General features: G+C 47.1%; 1 protein-coding gene across 1 annotated transcript in view; it reads right to left on the reverse strand.

The window, feature by feature from the left end:
• The window catches only part of LOC141073913 (uncharacterized), a 31,732-nt gene that overhangs the window by 8,465 nt on the left and 8,884 nt on the right, over positions 1-14,383 (reverse strand). The window contains exons 2-5 of the mRNA XM_073561451.1: positions 2,020-2,199; positions 1,813-1,936; positions 1,632-1,729; positions 1,343-1,433 (exon numbers count right to left, since the gene is read on the reverse strand). Coding sequence (XP_073417552.1) covers positions 1,343-1,433; positions 1,632-1,729; positions 1,813-1,936; positions 2,020-2,199 — 493 coding nt within the window. The remainder of the gene's footprint in view (positions 1-1,342; positions 1,434-1,631; positions 1,730-1,812; positions 1,937-2,019; positions 2,200-14,383) is intronic.

A 14,383-nucleotide genomic window follows, 5' to 3' on the forward strand; every position in this document is an offset into this window, starting at 1 on the left:
GGGTAATTAGAGTATGGGGCTCGGTGACGTCACAATCTAAACTATCGTAAGGGCCAATATTTTCTGTCAGATGAGATTCATGAAGAAATATTACACATTTATAGAGAACTGTGTATAATAGTGCAGAGCTGAGATGTCTTAAAGGGAACCTGTCAGCAGGATTGTGCTCAGTAACCTACAGACACTGTCAGGTCAGCGCCGATATACCGATTACAATGATACCTGGTGATGAAATCCGTCTTGTGGTTGTTGTGTAATCCGTATTTGTAGTTTTCAGTTAATGATATTCTCGTGCTCTGGGGCGGGGCTGTGGGCGGGGCTTTATGTGGTGCTCTGATTACATATTCCTCTGTATTGGCTTATGACAGGTCGCTGACCCCTCACTGACCTGCCCCCATTATTACATAATGCATATAATAGCATTGATATTATTGTTGATAATGCCTATAATATTGTGGCTATTGTGAGGCTTAGAAAAAAATTACATCCAGCAAATTGACACCAACGGCGCCTGCGCAGTAGCCTCTATCTCTTACTTATAGATACTACTGCGCAGGGCGCCGCCATCGCCGGTGACATTTTGCTGGATGTAATACAGATGAATATGTAATTAGAGCACCACATGAAGCACATATTTTTCTACAAGTGATTTTCTATCTTGTCAGCACATTCTACGTACGCTGTAATTTGGCTTTATAGTTACAGATCTGGGCAGGTAACGGTCAGCGTCTCCTAATGTGAAGGAGAGAATAGCTACTAAATCAATTATTAAACCTTATATAAGTCAGTTCAGATATGGTGTACCAAGATGGCGTCTGTGTCTTCAGACAACACCTTGGAAGGAATCCTTGGAATGCAGAAGCTGAGATACTGGATACCATATATGGAAGTGAAGCTGAAATGGACCTATCATAGACTGACACTGGCTACTCAGAAGATTGTGTGACACATTTCCTGTCTCTTTGTCTTGAGAATAAACTTCAGTTGTGTGCAAGCCTTTGCTGAGAAAGGAGTAGACATCTAACTCTGTGTTCGGTGTGACTCTTTAAGCGCGCACTTGGCCTATATTGGGTCAGTACAAGCAATCATACAGATCTTGCCTTAAGGGATCACCCTCACACTAATCCCAGGGGGTAGGTGGATCCTCCAGGTTGTAAGTTCTATAGAAAAGGGCTTTCAATGCCCAAAGTCATTTGAACAGTTTTGGGTGGAGGAGAATGTTGTGGTCTAGAGACAAAATGGTGACATGGTAATACGGCCGGACTACACCACCGATAAAGCAGCCACAGCCGGTGACTGAGAGTAATCTGTGACTTCTCTGCAGTCAGTGGTTACTACTCACCTGGGTAGTCATATGTGGGAATCTCCTCTTTACACCAACCATCATCTCTCACATATGTCTCTGTAGTATTAATATGGGTCAGATCTTCACCCTGAAACAAATATTGTAAAAGTCACAGACAGATGGAGAAGTCCCATCTATGATCAGCTCTAATCCTGCCATCTCCACCGTTCTCATTACACAAGTATAAAACATATAATACTGGTGGATAAAACAAGACTGAGCACAAGACCTTCACAGCCGTCTACACATCATAGGGGAGATCTCCTGACACCTTCTCTCCATCTACCTGATGATCCTGAGGAGCACTGGGATCTTCTTGGTTACAGTCCTGTGGAAGAAGAGGACGGGGACATCTCTCTGGTGTTGTCCTCTTACTGGATAGATCTGGAGGAAACACATACAGGGACTGAATTCGTTCTCTACATACAGATAATTATAGGCCGTGTGTATTTAGTCCTGTCTATTACCTGATGATGTGAGGGGCTGGGGAACCTCCATTATGACGTCCTTGTACAGATCTCTGTGTCCTTCTAAATACTCCCACTCCTCCATGGAGAAATAGACAGCGACATCCTGACACCTTATAGGAACCTAACACATACAATGATACCGTCATCTCCCCGATCCCTTCATAGCGTTACTGTATAATGTCCCAGCATTCCCAGCAGTGTCACCTCTCCAGTCAGCAGCTCAATCATCTTGTAGATGAGTTCTAGGATCTTTTGGTCACTGACGTCCTTATGGATCAGTGGGTGAGGTGGAGGCCCCGTGATTGGGCTTAGGGGTCTTCCCCATCCCTCAGACACAGGGTCCTGACAGCGATCACTAGAGGTCTTCTTCACCACTGTGTAATCCTGGTTATGGAGAGACACATTAATAAATCTCACTACAGACATTCCCAGAGTCCTCACCTCTCCAGTTCTGTCCGTCTGTTATTCCCATAGATAAGAATGATGTAATGTGACGTCATCAGAATCTCTCACCTCTCCAGTGAGACGGAAGAGGATCTCTAGGGTGAGGTGTAACATCCTCTCCGCCATCTTGTCTCTGTCCATATCCATCTTTGATGGGTAAATCAGGAAAATTCTCTTTTGTAGAAGATCTTCACTGAGAGGATCCGATATTGTAGAATCCTGAATGAGAAGAAGATGATCCGATGTAACATCATAAGAATCCTGTGTAATAATACAATTACTGGAGATAATAAGGGAAACATATGAGGAGATTTATTATCTTACAGGGTTTAGTTTTCTCCCCTGACATCTACTAATAAAACCTATATATTTAGGCCACAGACAACAAGCAGTTTCCTCCTCGGAGTCGGCAGCTGAACACGTTCCTCATAGACTCATCTTCCATAACGCTAATTCTCGTCTCATTACCGACACTGGAATCGGCATTAGCAATACTGCAGGAGAGATTCATTACACGCGACATGAGAAATAACTCCTTCATGATGAGGACGACATCTTCATCTTCTACTGCGGCTCTAGAGACAGAGTTGGCCAGAGTCGGTCACTGCCTCCATCCCCACCGGCCGTCTATATGAAGGTTTCCCGTCTTCCCCACACTGGAATCTTCTCTCACGTTAGATCTCAGCTCTGAGTCACACACAGAAGTTTGAGGCTTTTAGAAAAGATTTTTAGTTTCCACAAACACAACAGACAGAAATGATCTGATCCCAAAGTCTCCATGTACAGTGATTTATGGGGATTATTTCTGGCCTTAGGCTTTCCTATATTACAAGAAAAACTCCAGAAAAAGCCGATATTAAAATGTTTCTAAAGAAAAATTGGCTCCAACAGTTCTTGTAAGAAGAAAACAATATGCAAAAAGCAGAAGACACATTTTACAATAATTAACATGTTGAACATCTATTAAAAAGAAATTAAGCTTTTTGTGCCCCAGAACATAGATGTACTTTATTATACTCTATTATCCTGTACACAGTGGAGTAGATAGAAATCACAGATCACACAGCAATAGCTGGAATTGGACCCTCCAACGTAAAGAAAAAAAATCTCTCTATCTTTATTGTAACGGCCGTCTGCGAATCTGGGCTGCAGTAGGAACAGCACCCCGAGTAACCCCAAGACCCTTAACCCCTATACAGGGATCTGGAATTGTAGCAAGACCCAGGGGGTAGCTGTTTGGTGGAGCAGTGGACCAGAGCAGGACAGCCACCAAGGGGTTAAAACTAAAACCCGTAATCGAGGTCAGGAGGCAGGAGTCTGAGGCCGGAGGGCAGCAGAGGTGCAAAATCAGCAGGCAGAGGAAGAGTCAAAAATCTGGGCCAAGGTCAGTAAAACCAGAAGGGCAGCAAAGGTACAGAATCAGCAGGCAGCAGAAGGGTCAGAAATCCAAGCGAAGGTCAGCGTCAAAATATCGGAAGAGAGGCAGAGGTAGAAAAAAGGCAGGCAATAGAATGGTCAGAAATCCAGGCTGAGGTCAGAGTTAACTATAGCAATTCACACATGACTGACAGAGGGGTGGAGCCTGCGCCCACCAGATGCTTGTGCAGGAGCCTCTTCTCTGTCACCACCCTTACCCAGGGATGAACCACGGTTCCTCCCAGTGGCCGAGGCAGGAACAGCCATCCCCGAGTCCGACGGCGAACCGACGGTCCGGCTCCTCCTAGTGGCCGAGACCGGAACATCAGGCCCCGGTCTGGCGGCGACGTATCAGTCCGGCGCCTCCTAGTGGCCGAAGCCGGACCAGCAGGCCCCGAATCTGGCGGCGACGTGACATATATACACGGTTCAAAAAAATAAAGGGAACACTTAAACAACAGAATATAACTCCAAGTAAATCAAACTTCTGTGAAATCAAATGGTCCACTTAGGAAGCAACACTGACTGACAATCAATTTCACATGCTCTTGTGCAAATGGAATAGACAACAGATGTAAATTATTGGCAATTATCAAGACACCCTCAATAAAGGAGTGGTTCTGCAGGTGGGGACCACAGACCACATCTCAGTACCAATGCTTTCTGGCTGATGTTTTGGTCATTTTTGAATGTTGGTTGTGCTTTCATACTCGTAGTAACATGAGACGGACTCTACAACCCACACAAGTGGCTCAGTTAGTGCAGCTCATCCAGGATGGCACATCAATGCGAGCTGTGGCAAGAAAGTTCAAGGGAAGAGTCTTGAGGAGATCATTTGCATATTCCCAGTGCCTTCTGGGATAAGTGAAGAGTCTCCGCGAGCTCAACGATCACTGGGTTTTGGCCGTTGCAGCTGAAAAGAGGAAATCGGAAAACCAGGGGAAGACTCTTGAGGAGATCATTTGCATATTCCCAGTGTCTTCTGGGATAAGTGAAAAATCTCTGCGAGCTCAACGATCATTGGGTTTTGGCCGTTGCAGCTGAAAAGAGGAAATCGGAAAACCAGGGGAAGAGTCTTGAGGAGATCATTTGCATATTCCCAGTGCCTTCTGGGATAAGTGAAGAGTCTCCGCGAGCTCAACGATCACTGGGTTTTGGCCGTTGCAGCTGAAAAGAGGAAATCGGAAAAACCGTCTCAAGATGGAAGAGGCCAGGAGCCATTTGGTGAGCTGCATTTCTTGCTACATGTTCACAGACTTACCAGTGGAAAAGCCAAACTTCACATGCCACAAATGCAAGCTTGTGACCCTGTTGGAGGAAAAGTTGCAAAATCTCGAAGAGAGGTTAGCTACGTTGAAGATCATTAAGGAAGGTGAAGAGTTCTTGGACAGAGCAGAATTATCTCTTCATGTTACAGAAAGAGAAGACATTCGAAGTGCACCTGAATAAACAGAGGAATGGAGACATGTGACCCAGAGAAGCAGGAGGATCAGGAGGCAGTCAGCACCCATACTGCTCAGGAACCAGTACCAGGCTCTCACGCAGGAAAACGATGAAGAAATACATCAGGATAAGACTTTGCCCACAGACAGCAACCTTGTACGCCTTCAGAGTCCTCCTGGATGGAGAAAGAAAAATGTTGTGAAGAAGAAACGGAGCGTGGTGGTCATGGGGGATTCCCTGTTGAGAGGAACAGAGGCCGCTATCTGCAGACCGGATATATCTTCAAGAGAAATGTGCTGTCTTCCAGGTGCAAAAATTAAAGATGTGTCTGACAGGATATCAGGACTCTTCAGACCTACAGATGACTACCCATTCCTGCTACTACATGTGGGGACAAATGACACCGCAAGAAACGACCTGGAAACCATCTGCAGAGACTTTGAAGACTTAGGCAAGAAAGTGAAAGAACTGGGAGCGCAGGTGGTCTTCTCTTCCATCCTCCCAGTGGATGGCCATGGAACAAGGAGGTGGAATAAGATTCTGCAGGTGAACAACTGGCTACGTCGATGGTGCCGTCAGCAAAGATTTGGATTTCTGGATCACGGAGTGAACTACTTATACGATGGACTACTTGCTAGAGATGGGGTGCACCTTACGAAGACTGGAAAGCATGTATTTGGAAGTCGCCTTGCTACACTTGTAAGGAGAGCTTTAAACTAGAACCACATGGGAAGGGAAGCAAAAGACCAGAAAAAGCCATATACCTGACAAATGCTATTGAGAACTCTGCTATTAGAAGTGGAAAGGAAGAACAAAGACGAAAGAATCTAATTAATAAAAATATTGGAGAAAGAGAAACCTATCACAAACTAAAATGTTTCTATACTAATGCACAAAGCATGGGCAACAAACAAGGAGAATTGGAACTACTAACACAGGAAAAGAAATATGATGTCATTGGAATCACTGAAACTTGGTGGGACAATACACATGATTGGAATACAAGACTAGAAGGATACAACTTATTTGCAAGAAACAGACTTGATAAACGAGGAGGGGGTGTCGCATTGTATGTTAGAAACGCGTATATCTGCACAGAGATTGAAGCTTCAGAGACTGGGAGTTCTGTGGAAACTGTTTGGGTAAGAATACAAGGACAGAACAATGGAAAGGACACCATTGTAGGCATTTACTACAGGCCGCCTGTGCAAGCTGAAGATATGGATGAACTCTTTATGCATCAAATGGCCAAGTTCTCCAAAAAATATGACATAGTTGTCATGGGAGATTTCAACTATCCAGACATTTGTTGGGAATCTCTCTCAGGCAAAACTAACAGGTCAAGGAAATTCTTATCCTCTCTTGCTGACAACTTTATCTTCCAAAAGGTAAGGGAGAAAACAAGGGGAACTGCTACCTTGGATCTAATCCTTATAAACAGGGAGGAAATGGTTGAGGAGGTAAAAGTGGCTGGGACTCTAGGAGGTAGCGACCATGCTATTTTAGAATTTTGGATAACTAGAGGCGGAAGACCTGTGAACACTCAGACGTCAAGGTTAGATTTCAGAAAGGCAGATTTTAAGGGATTCAGAAAGAGAATTGGAGGGATCCAATGGCTGGATATCCTTAAAGACAAAAATGTCCAGGAAGGATGGGAAATCTTGAAAAATGAAATTCTCAAAGCACAGTTGTTAACAATTCCGAAAAGAGGGAAGAATAGGAAGCATTTAAGGAAACCAGGATGGATGAACACAGAACTTAAGCACATGCTAAAAAGGAAGAAAAAAATGTTTATAAAATGGAAAGAGGGAGGCATATCTAAAGAAGACTATAATGCTGTCTGCAGAACCTGCAGGGCACAAATCAGATTATCTAAAGCTGAAAATGAATTGAGGCGTGCAAGAGATGTCAAAAGCAATAATAAAGGATTTTGGGGATATGTCAAAAGTAAAAGAAAAGTCAAAGATGCTATAGGATTTTTACAGGATGAAAATGATGAAATGGTAAGACAGGATGTTGAGAAGGCCGAACTTTTAAATTCCTATTTTGCATCTGTTTTCTCTCAGAAAGGAAATGTAACATCAACTGTTCTTCACTGTCCTATTAAGGGAATAGAAGAATCCAGGATATCTATAAACAGAAAGATAGTGAGGAAACACTTAGCTAACCTAAATGAATTCAAGTCTCCAGGTCCAGATGAATTACACCCCAGAGTACTGAAGGAGATAGCAGAAGAAATTTTTGAACCCCTCTCCATAATCTTTGAAAATTCTTGGAGAACAGGAGAAGTGCCAGAAGACTGGAGAAGAGCAAATGTTGCTCCTATCTTCAAAAAGGGGAAGAAGGTGGACCCAGGCAACTATAGGCCGGTGAGTCTGACTTCTATACCAGGAAAGATCTTTGAACAAATTATTAAACAACATGTATGTCAATACCTGGATAAGAATGAAGTGATTAAACAGAGTCAGCATGGGTTTGTAACTAATAAGTCATGTCAGACTAATTTAATTTCCTTCTATGACGGTATTACTGATTGGGTGGATCAAGGAAATGCTGTAGATATAGTATATCTTGACTTCAGCAAAGCATTTGACAAAGTCTCTCATACAATCCTTATTGAAAAAATGAATAAGTATGGAATGGACAAGGCAACTGTTAGGTGGATTCATAACTGGCTTAGTGATCGGACCCAAAGAGTGGTCGTAAATGGCTGCACATCCAGTTGGAAGAATGTCTCAAGTGGGGTACCACAGGGCTCTGTCCTGGGCCCTGTATTGTTCAACATCTTTATCAACGATTTAGATGAAGGAATTGAGGGTAAACTGATTAAATTTGCTGATGACACAAAGCTAGGAGGGATAGCTAATACTAGAGAAGAGAGAGAGAGGATTCAAAAAGATATAAATAAACTGGAGCAGTGGGCAGCAACTAACAGAATGGTTTTTAACAGGGAGAAATGCAAAGTACTACATCTGGACAATAAAAATGAAAAAAGCATATACAGAATGGGAGGAATAGGGCTAAGTGACAGCACATGTGAAAAAGACTTGGGTATACTAATAGATCACAGACTGAATATGAGTCAACAGTGTGATGCAGCAACAAAAAAGGCAAATGCAATTCTAGGATGTATGGGAAGTATTAACAGAAGCATACAGTCTAGATCACGTGAAGTCATTATTTCCCTCTACTCCTCTTTGGTCAGACCTCATCTGGAATATTGTGTCCAGTTTTGGGCACCACATTTTAAAAAAGACATCAACAAACTGGAGCAAGTTCAGAAAAGAGCGACCAGAATGGTGACCGGTCTGCAAACCCTGTCTTATGAGGAAAGGTTGCAGGATTTGGGAATGTTTAGTTTGCAAAAGAGAAGACTGAGAGGAGACTTAATAGCTGTCTACAAATATCTAAAGGGCTGTCACATTGTAGAAGGATCAACTTTATTCTCATTTGCACAAGGAAAGACTAGAAGCAATGGGATGAAACTGAATGGGAGGAGACACAGATTAGATATTAGAAAAAACTTTTTGACAGTTAGAGTGATCAATGAGTGGAACAGGCTGCCACGAGAAGTGGTGAGTTCTCCTTCAATGGAAGTCTTCAAACAGAGGCTGGACAGACATCTGACTGGGATGATTTAGCGAATCATGCTTTGAGCAGGGGGTTGGACAAGATGACCCAGGAGGTCCCTTCCAACTCTACGATTCTATGATTCTATTCTATGTGTCTGTCAGCGTAGTGTCCAGAGGCTGGAGGCACTACCAGGAGACAGGCCAGTACACTAGGAGATGTGGAGGGGGTCGTATGAAGGCATCAACCCAGCAGCAGGACCGCTACCTCCACCTTTATGCAAGAAGGAACAGGAGGAGCACTGCCAGAGCCCTGCAAAATGATCTTCAGCAGGCCACAAATGTTCATGTGTCTGCAGAAATGGTTAGAAACTGACTCCATGAGGATGGTCTGAGGTCCCGACATCCACAGATGGGGGTTGTGCTCACAGCCCAACACTGTACAGGACACTTGGCATTTGCCACAGAACACCAGGATTGGCAAATTCACCACTGGCGCCCTGTGCTCTTCACAGATGGAAGCAGGTTCACACTGAGCACATGTGACAGCCGTGACAGAGTCTGGAGACGCCGTGGAGAGCGATCTGCTGCCTGCAACATCCTTCAGCATGACCGGTTTGGCAGTGGTCAGTAATGGTGCGGGGTGGCATTTCTTTGGAGGCCGCATGATGTTGGGCTGTGAGCACAACCCCCATGGAGACACAATTGTGCCTTTACATGTAGATAAATTCCCAGTGGGGGCAATTTCCAAAATGCAATAACTTAAGTGGGGAATTCAGCTCTTTTCACACTTAAGGGATCTGTATATGGAGTCTACAAACTACAGTGGGGGGAATAAGGATTTGTTACGCTGCCAATTTTGGGGCTAAAGTCACATTTTCATGAGGAAATAAAGTAAAATTGTCATTTTTTCCTTCCACATTGCTTAAATTCCTGTCACACTGTCCGAATTCAGATATTGTCCTGTCAGAAAGGAGAATACAGGGAGCGAAAGGGTTAATAGGACTCACAGGAGGAACCGGCCCAGAAAGCAGAAGATACAGGAGTGTCTGCCACATATATGACTGCTCTGTGCACAGGACCTGTGATGAGGTCACAGGAGGGGAGGAGTCAGGGGTCACATGATCAGGGGCCTCAGTGTGTGCAGGACTCAGTGTGCTGGAGCGCTCCCGATAATCAGCTGCGTGTGTCGCGCTGTGTGATAGTCACAGCACCTGCATGGAGGGCGACACACGCAGCTGATTATCGGGAGCGCTCCAGGGATCCGGGGTCCCGATGCAGCTATTCGGTAAGTGATATTAGCCAATAACAACTTCTCCGACGATATTCGCTCATCTCTAGTAATAACAGCTCAAAGACATTCACCGAACTTTTCATTAAGTTTAATAGTAAGACCCTATTAAATATTGAGCACCAGCGGGATGAAGCATTGACAGCGGCATGTAAAAGTGTGGGCGCCCCTGGTCAAAATGACCGTTATTGTGAGCAGTAGTAAGATGAAGATGAAATGATCTCTAAAAGGCCGAACCTCTAAGATCACACATGGCCTTTGTATATTAGGCTAAAATAATAATACAATATATATCTATAGACTTTTTTACAATTTCATAATTGCAAAAAGGAAAAAGGGCGATGCAAAACTTTGGGCACCTTTAGGGATTTGTGTACTCAGATAATTTTGATCAAGATTTCACACCTTAATTAGCTTGTTAGGGTTATGGTGAGATCACATGGAGTCCAGGAGCTACAGTCTGAGGAAAGGGCTAAAAAGCCTTCACTAGACCCCTGTACAGCTGTATAATGAGGCCCAGACTTTATAGTGAAGGGACAGGAGTGAGGGTCTGTGCCCAGGAGCTACAGACTGAGGAAAGGGCTAAAAAGCCTTCACTAGACCCCTGTACAGCTGTATAATGAGGCCCAGGCTTTATAGTGAAGGGACAGGAGTGAGGGCCTGTTCCCAGCAGCTACAGTCTGAGGAAAGGGCTAAAAAGCCTTCACTAGACCCCTGTGCAGCTGTATAATGAGGCCCAGGCTTTATAGTGAAGGGACAGGAGTGAGGGTCTGTGCCCAGGAGCTACAGACTGAGGAAAGGGCTAAAAAGCCTTCACTAGACCCCTGTACAGCTGTATAATGAGGCCCAGGCTTTATAGTGAAGGGACAGGAGTGAGGGCCTGTTCCCAGGAGCTACAGTCTGAGGAAAGGGCTAAAAAGCCTTCACTAGACCCCTGTACAGCTGTATAATGAGGCCCAGGCTTTATAGTGAAGGGACAGGAGTGAGGGCCTGTTCCCAGGAGCTACAGTCTGAGGAAAGGGCTAAAAAGCCTTCACTAGACCCCTGCACAGCTGTATAATGAGGCCCAGGCTTTATAGTGAGGGGACAGGAGTGAGGGCCTGTTCCCAGCAGCTACAGTCTGAGGAAAGGGCTAAAAAGCCTTCACTAGACCCCTGTGCAGCTGTATAATGAGGCCCAGGCTTTATAGTGAAGGGACAGGAGTGAGGGTCTGTGCCCAGGAGCTACAGACTGAGGAAAGGGCTAAAAAGCCTTCACTAGACCCCTGTACAGCTGTATAATGAGGCCCAGGCTTTATAGTGAAGGGACAGGAGTGAGGGCCTGTTCCCAGGAGCTACAGTCTGAGGAAAGGGCTAAAAAGCCTTCACTAGACCCCTGTACAGCTGTATAATGAGGCCCAGGCTTTATAGTGAAGGGACAGGAGTGAGGGCCTGTTCCCAGGAGCTACAGTCTGAGGAAAGGGCTAAAAAGCCTTCACTAGACCCCTGTACAGCTGTATAATGAGGCCCAGGCTTTATAGTGAGGGGTCAGGAGTGAGGGCCTGTTCCCAGGAGCTACAGTCTGAGGAAAGGGCTAAAAAGCCTTCACTAGACCCCTGCACAGCTGTATAATGAGGCCCAGGCTTTATAGTGAAGGGACAGGAGTGAGGGCCTGTTCCCAGGAGCTACAGTCTGAGGAAAGGGCTAAAAAGCCTTCACTAGACCCCTGTACAGCTGTATAATGAGGCCCAGGCTTTATAGTGAAGGGACAGGAGTGAGGGCCTGTTCCCAGGAGCTACAGTCTGAGGAAAGGGCTAAAAAGCCTTCACTAGACCCCTGCACAGCTGTATAATGAGGCCCAGGCTTTATAGTGAAGGGACAGGAGTGAGGGCCTGTTCCCAGCAGCTACAGTCTGAGGAAAGGGCTAAAAAGCCTTCACTAGACCCCTGTGCAGCTGTATAATGAGGCCCAGGCTTTATAGTGAAGGGACAGGAGTGAGGGTCTGTGCCCAGGAGCTACAGACTGAGGAAAGGGCTAAAAAGCCTTCACTAGACCCCTGTACAGCTGTATAATGAGGCCCAGGCTTTATAGTGAAGGGACAGGAGTGAGGGCCTGAGCCCAGGAGCTACAGTCTGAGGAAAGGGCTAAAAAGCCTTCACTAGACCCCTGTACAGCTGTATAATGAGGCCCAGGCTTTATAGTGAAGGGACAGGAGTGAGGGCCTGTTCCCAGCAGCTACAGTCTGAGGAAAGGGCTAAAAAGCCTTCACTAGACCCCTGTGCAGCTGTATAATGAGGCCCAGGCTTTATAGTGAAGGGACAGGAGTGAGGGTCTGTGCCCAGGAGCTACAGACTGAGGAAAGGGCTAAAAAGCCTTCACTAGACCCCTGTACAGCTGTATAATGAGGCCCAGGCTTTATAGTGAAGGGACAGGAGTGAGGGCCTGAGCCCAGGAGCTACAGTCTGAGGAAAGGGCTAAAAAGCCTTCACTAGACCCCTGTACAGCTGTATAATGAGGCCCAGGCTTTATAGTGAGGGGACAGGAGTGAGGGCCTGTTCCCAGCAGCTACAGTCTGAGGAAAGGGCTAAAAAGCCTTCACTAGACCCCTGTGCAGCTGTATAATGAGGCCCAGGCTTTATAGTGAAGGGACAGGAGTGAGGGTCTGTGCCCAGGAGCTACAGACTGAGGAAAGGGCTAAAAAGCCTTCACTAGACCCCTGTACAGCTGTATAATGAGGCCCAGGCTTTATAGTGAAGGGACAGGAGTGAGGGCCTGTTCCCAGGAGCTACAGTCTGAGGAAAGGGCTAAAAAGCCTTCACTAGACCCCTGTACAGCTGTATAATGAGGCCCAGGCTTTATAGTGAAGGGACAGGAGTGAGGGCCTGTTCCCAGGAGCTACAGTCTGAGGAAAGGGCTAAAAAGCCTTCACTAGACCCCTGTACAGCTGTATAATGAGGCCCAGGCTTTATAGTGAAGGGACAGGAGGGAGAACAGTGGAGAAAGGAGCCAGAAGAGTCGGACTGCCCATCACTAACCTGCAGAGCCGCCCTCCACATATATGACTGCTCTGTGCGCACAGGACCTGTGATGAGGTCACAGGAGGGGAGGAGTCAGGGGTCACATGATCAGGGGCCTCAGTGTGTGCAGGACTCTGCTGTGCTGGTTGTCATGGTGCTGGATGAGGGGAAGTTTATGTGTGGGGTCAGGAGGGGTTTACAGGGTGAATGCAGCAGAGCCGTGTGTGTACGAGGTGTACGGAGCGGAGCCGTGTGTGTACGAGGTGTACGGAGCGGAGCCGCGTGTGTACGAGGTGTACGGAGCGGAGCCGTGTGTGTACGAGGTGTACGGAGCGGAGCCGTGTGTGTACGAGGTGTACGGAGCGGAGCCGTGTGTGTACGAGGTGTACGGAGCGGAGCCGTCTGTGTACGAGGTGTACGGAGCGGAGCCGTGTGTGTACGAGGTGTACGGAGCGGAGCTGCGTGTGTACGAGGTGTACGGAGCAGAGCCGCGTGTGTACGAGGTGTACGGAGCGGAGCCGTCTGTGTACGAGGTGTACGGAGCGGAGCCGCGTGTGTACGAGGTGTACGGAGCGGAGCCGTCTGTGTACGAGGTGTACGGAGCGGAGCCGTGTGTGTACGAGGTGTACGGAGCGGAGCCGCGTGTGTACGAGGTGTACGGAGCAGAGCCGTGTGTGTACGAGGTGTACGGAGCAGAGCCTTGTGTGTACGAGGGGTACGGAGCAGAGCCGTGTGTGTACGAGGTGTACGGAGCAGAGCCGTGTGTGTACGAGGTGTACGGAGCGGAGCCGTGTGTGTACGAGGTGTACGGAGCGGAACCGTGTGTGTACGAGGTGTACGGAGCGGAACCGTGTGTGTACGAGGTGTACGGAGCGGAGCCTTGTGTGTACGAAGTGTACGGAGCGGAGCCGTGTCTGTACGAGGTGTACGGAGCAGAGCCGTGTGTTTACGAGGTGTACGGTGCGGAGCCGTGTGTGTACGAGGTGTACGGAGCGGAGCCCTGTGTGTACGAGGTGTACGGAGCGGAGCCCTGTCTGTACGAGGTGTACGGGGCGGAGCCATGTGTGTACGAGGTGTACGGTGCGGAGCCGTGTGTGTACGAGGTGTACGGAGCGGAGCCTTGTGTGTACGAGGTGTACGGAGCGGAGCCGTGTGTGTACGAGGTGTACGGAGAGGAGCCGTGTGTGTACGAGGTGTACGGTGCGGAGCCGCGTGTGTACGAGGTGTACGGAGCGGAGCCGTGTGTGTACGAGGTGAGCGGAGCCGTGTGTGTACAAGGAGTACAGAGCGGAGCCGTGTGTACGAGGTGTACGGAGCGGAGCCGTGTGTGTATGAGGTGTACAGAGCGGAGCCGCGTGTGTACGAGATGTACGGTGCAGAGCCGTGTGTGTACGAGGTGTACGGAGCGGA

Source organism: Dendrobates tinctorius, unplaced genomic scaffold (genome assembly GCF_039654945.1).
Source record: "Dendrobates tinctorius isolate UK_male_01 unplaced genomic scaffold, ASM3965494v1 ptg000320l, whole genome shotgun sequence".
Taxonomy (NCBI): domain Eukaryota; kingdom Metazoa; phylum Chordata; class Amphibia; order Anura; family Dendrobatidae; genus Dendrobates; species Dendrobates tinctorius.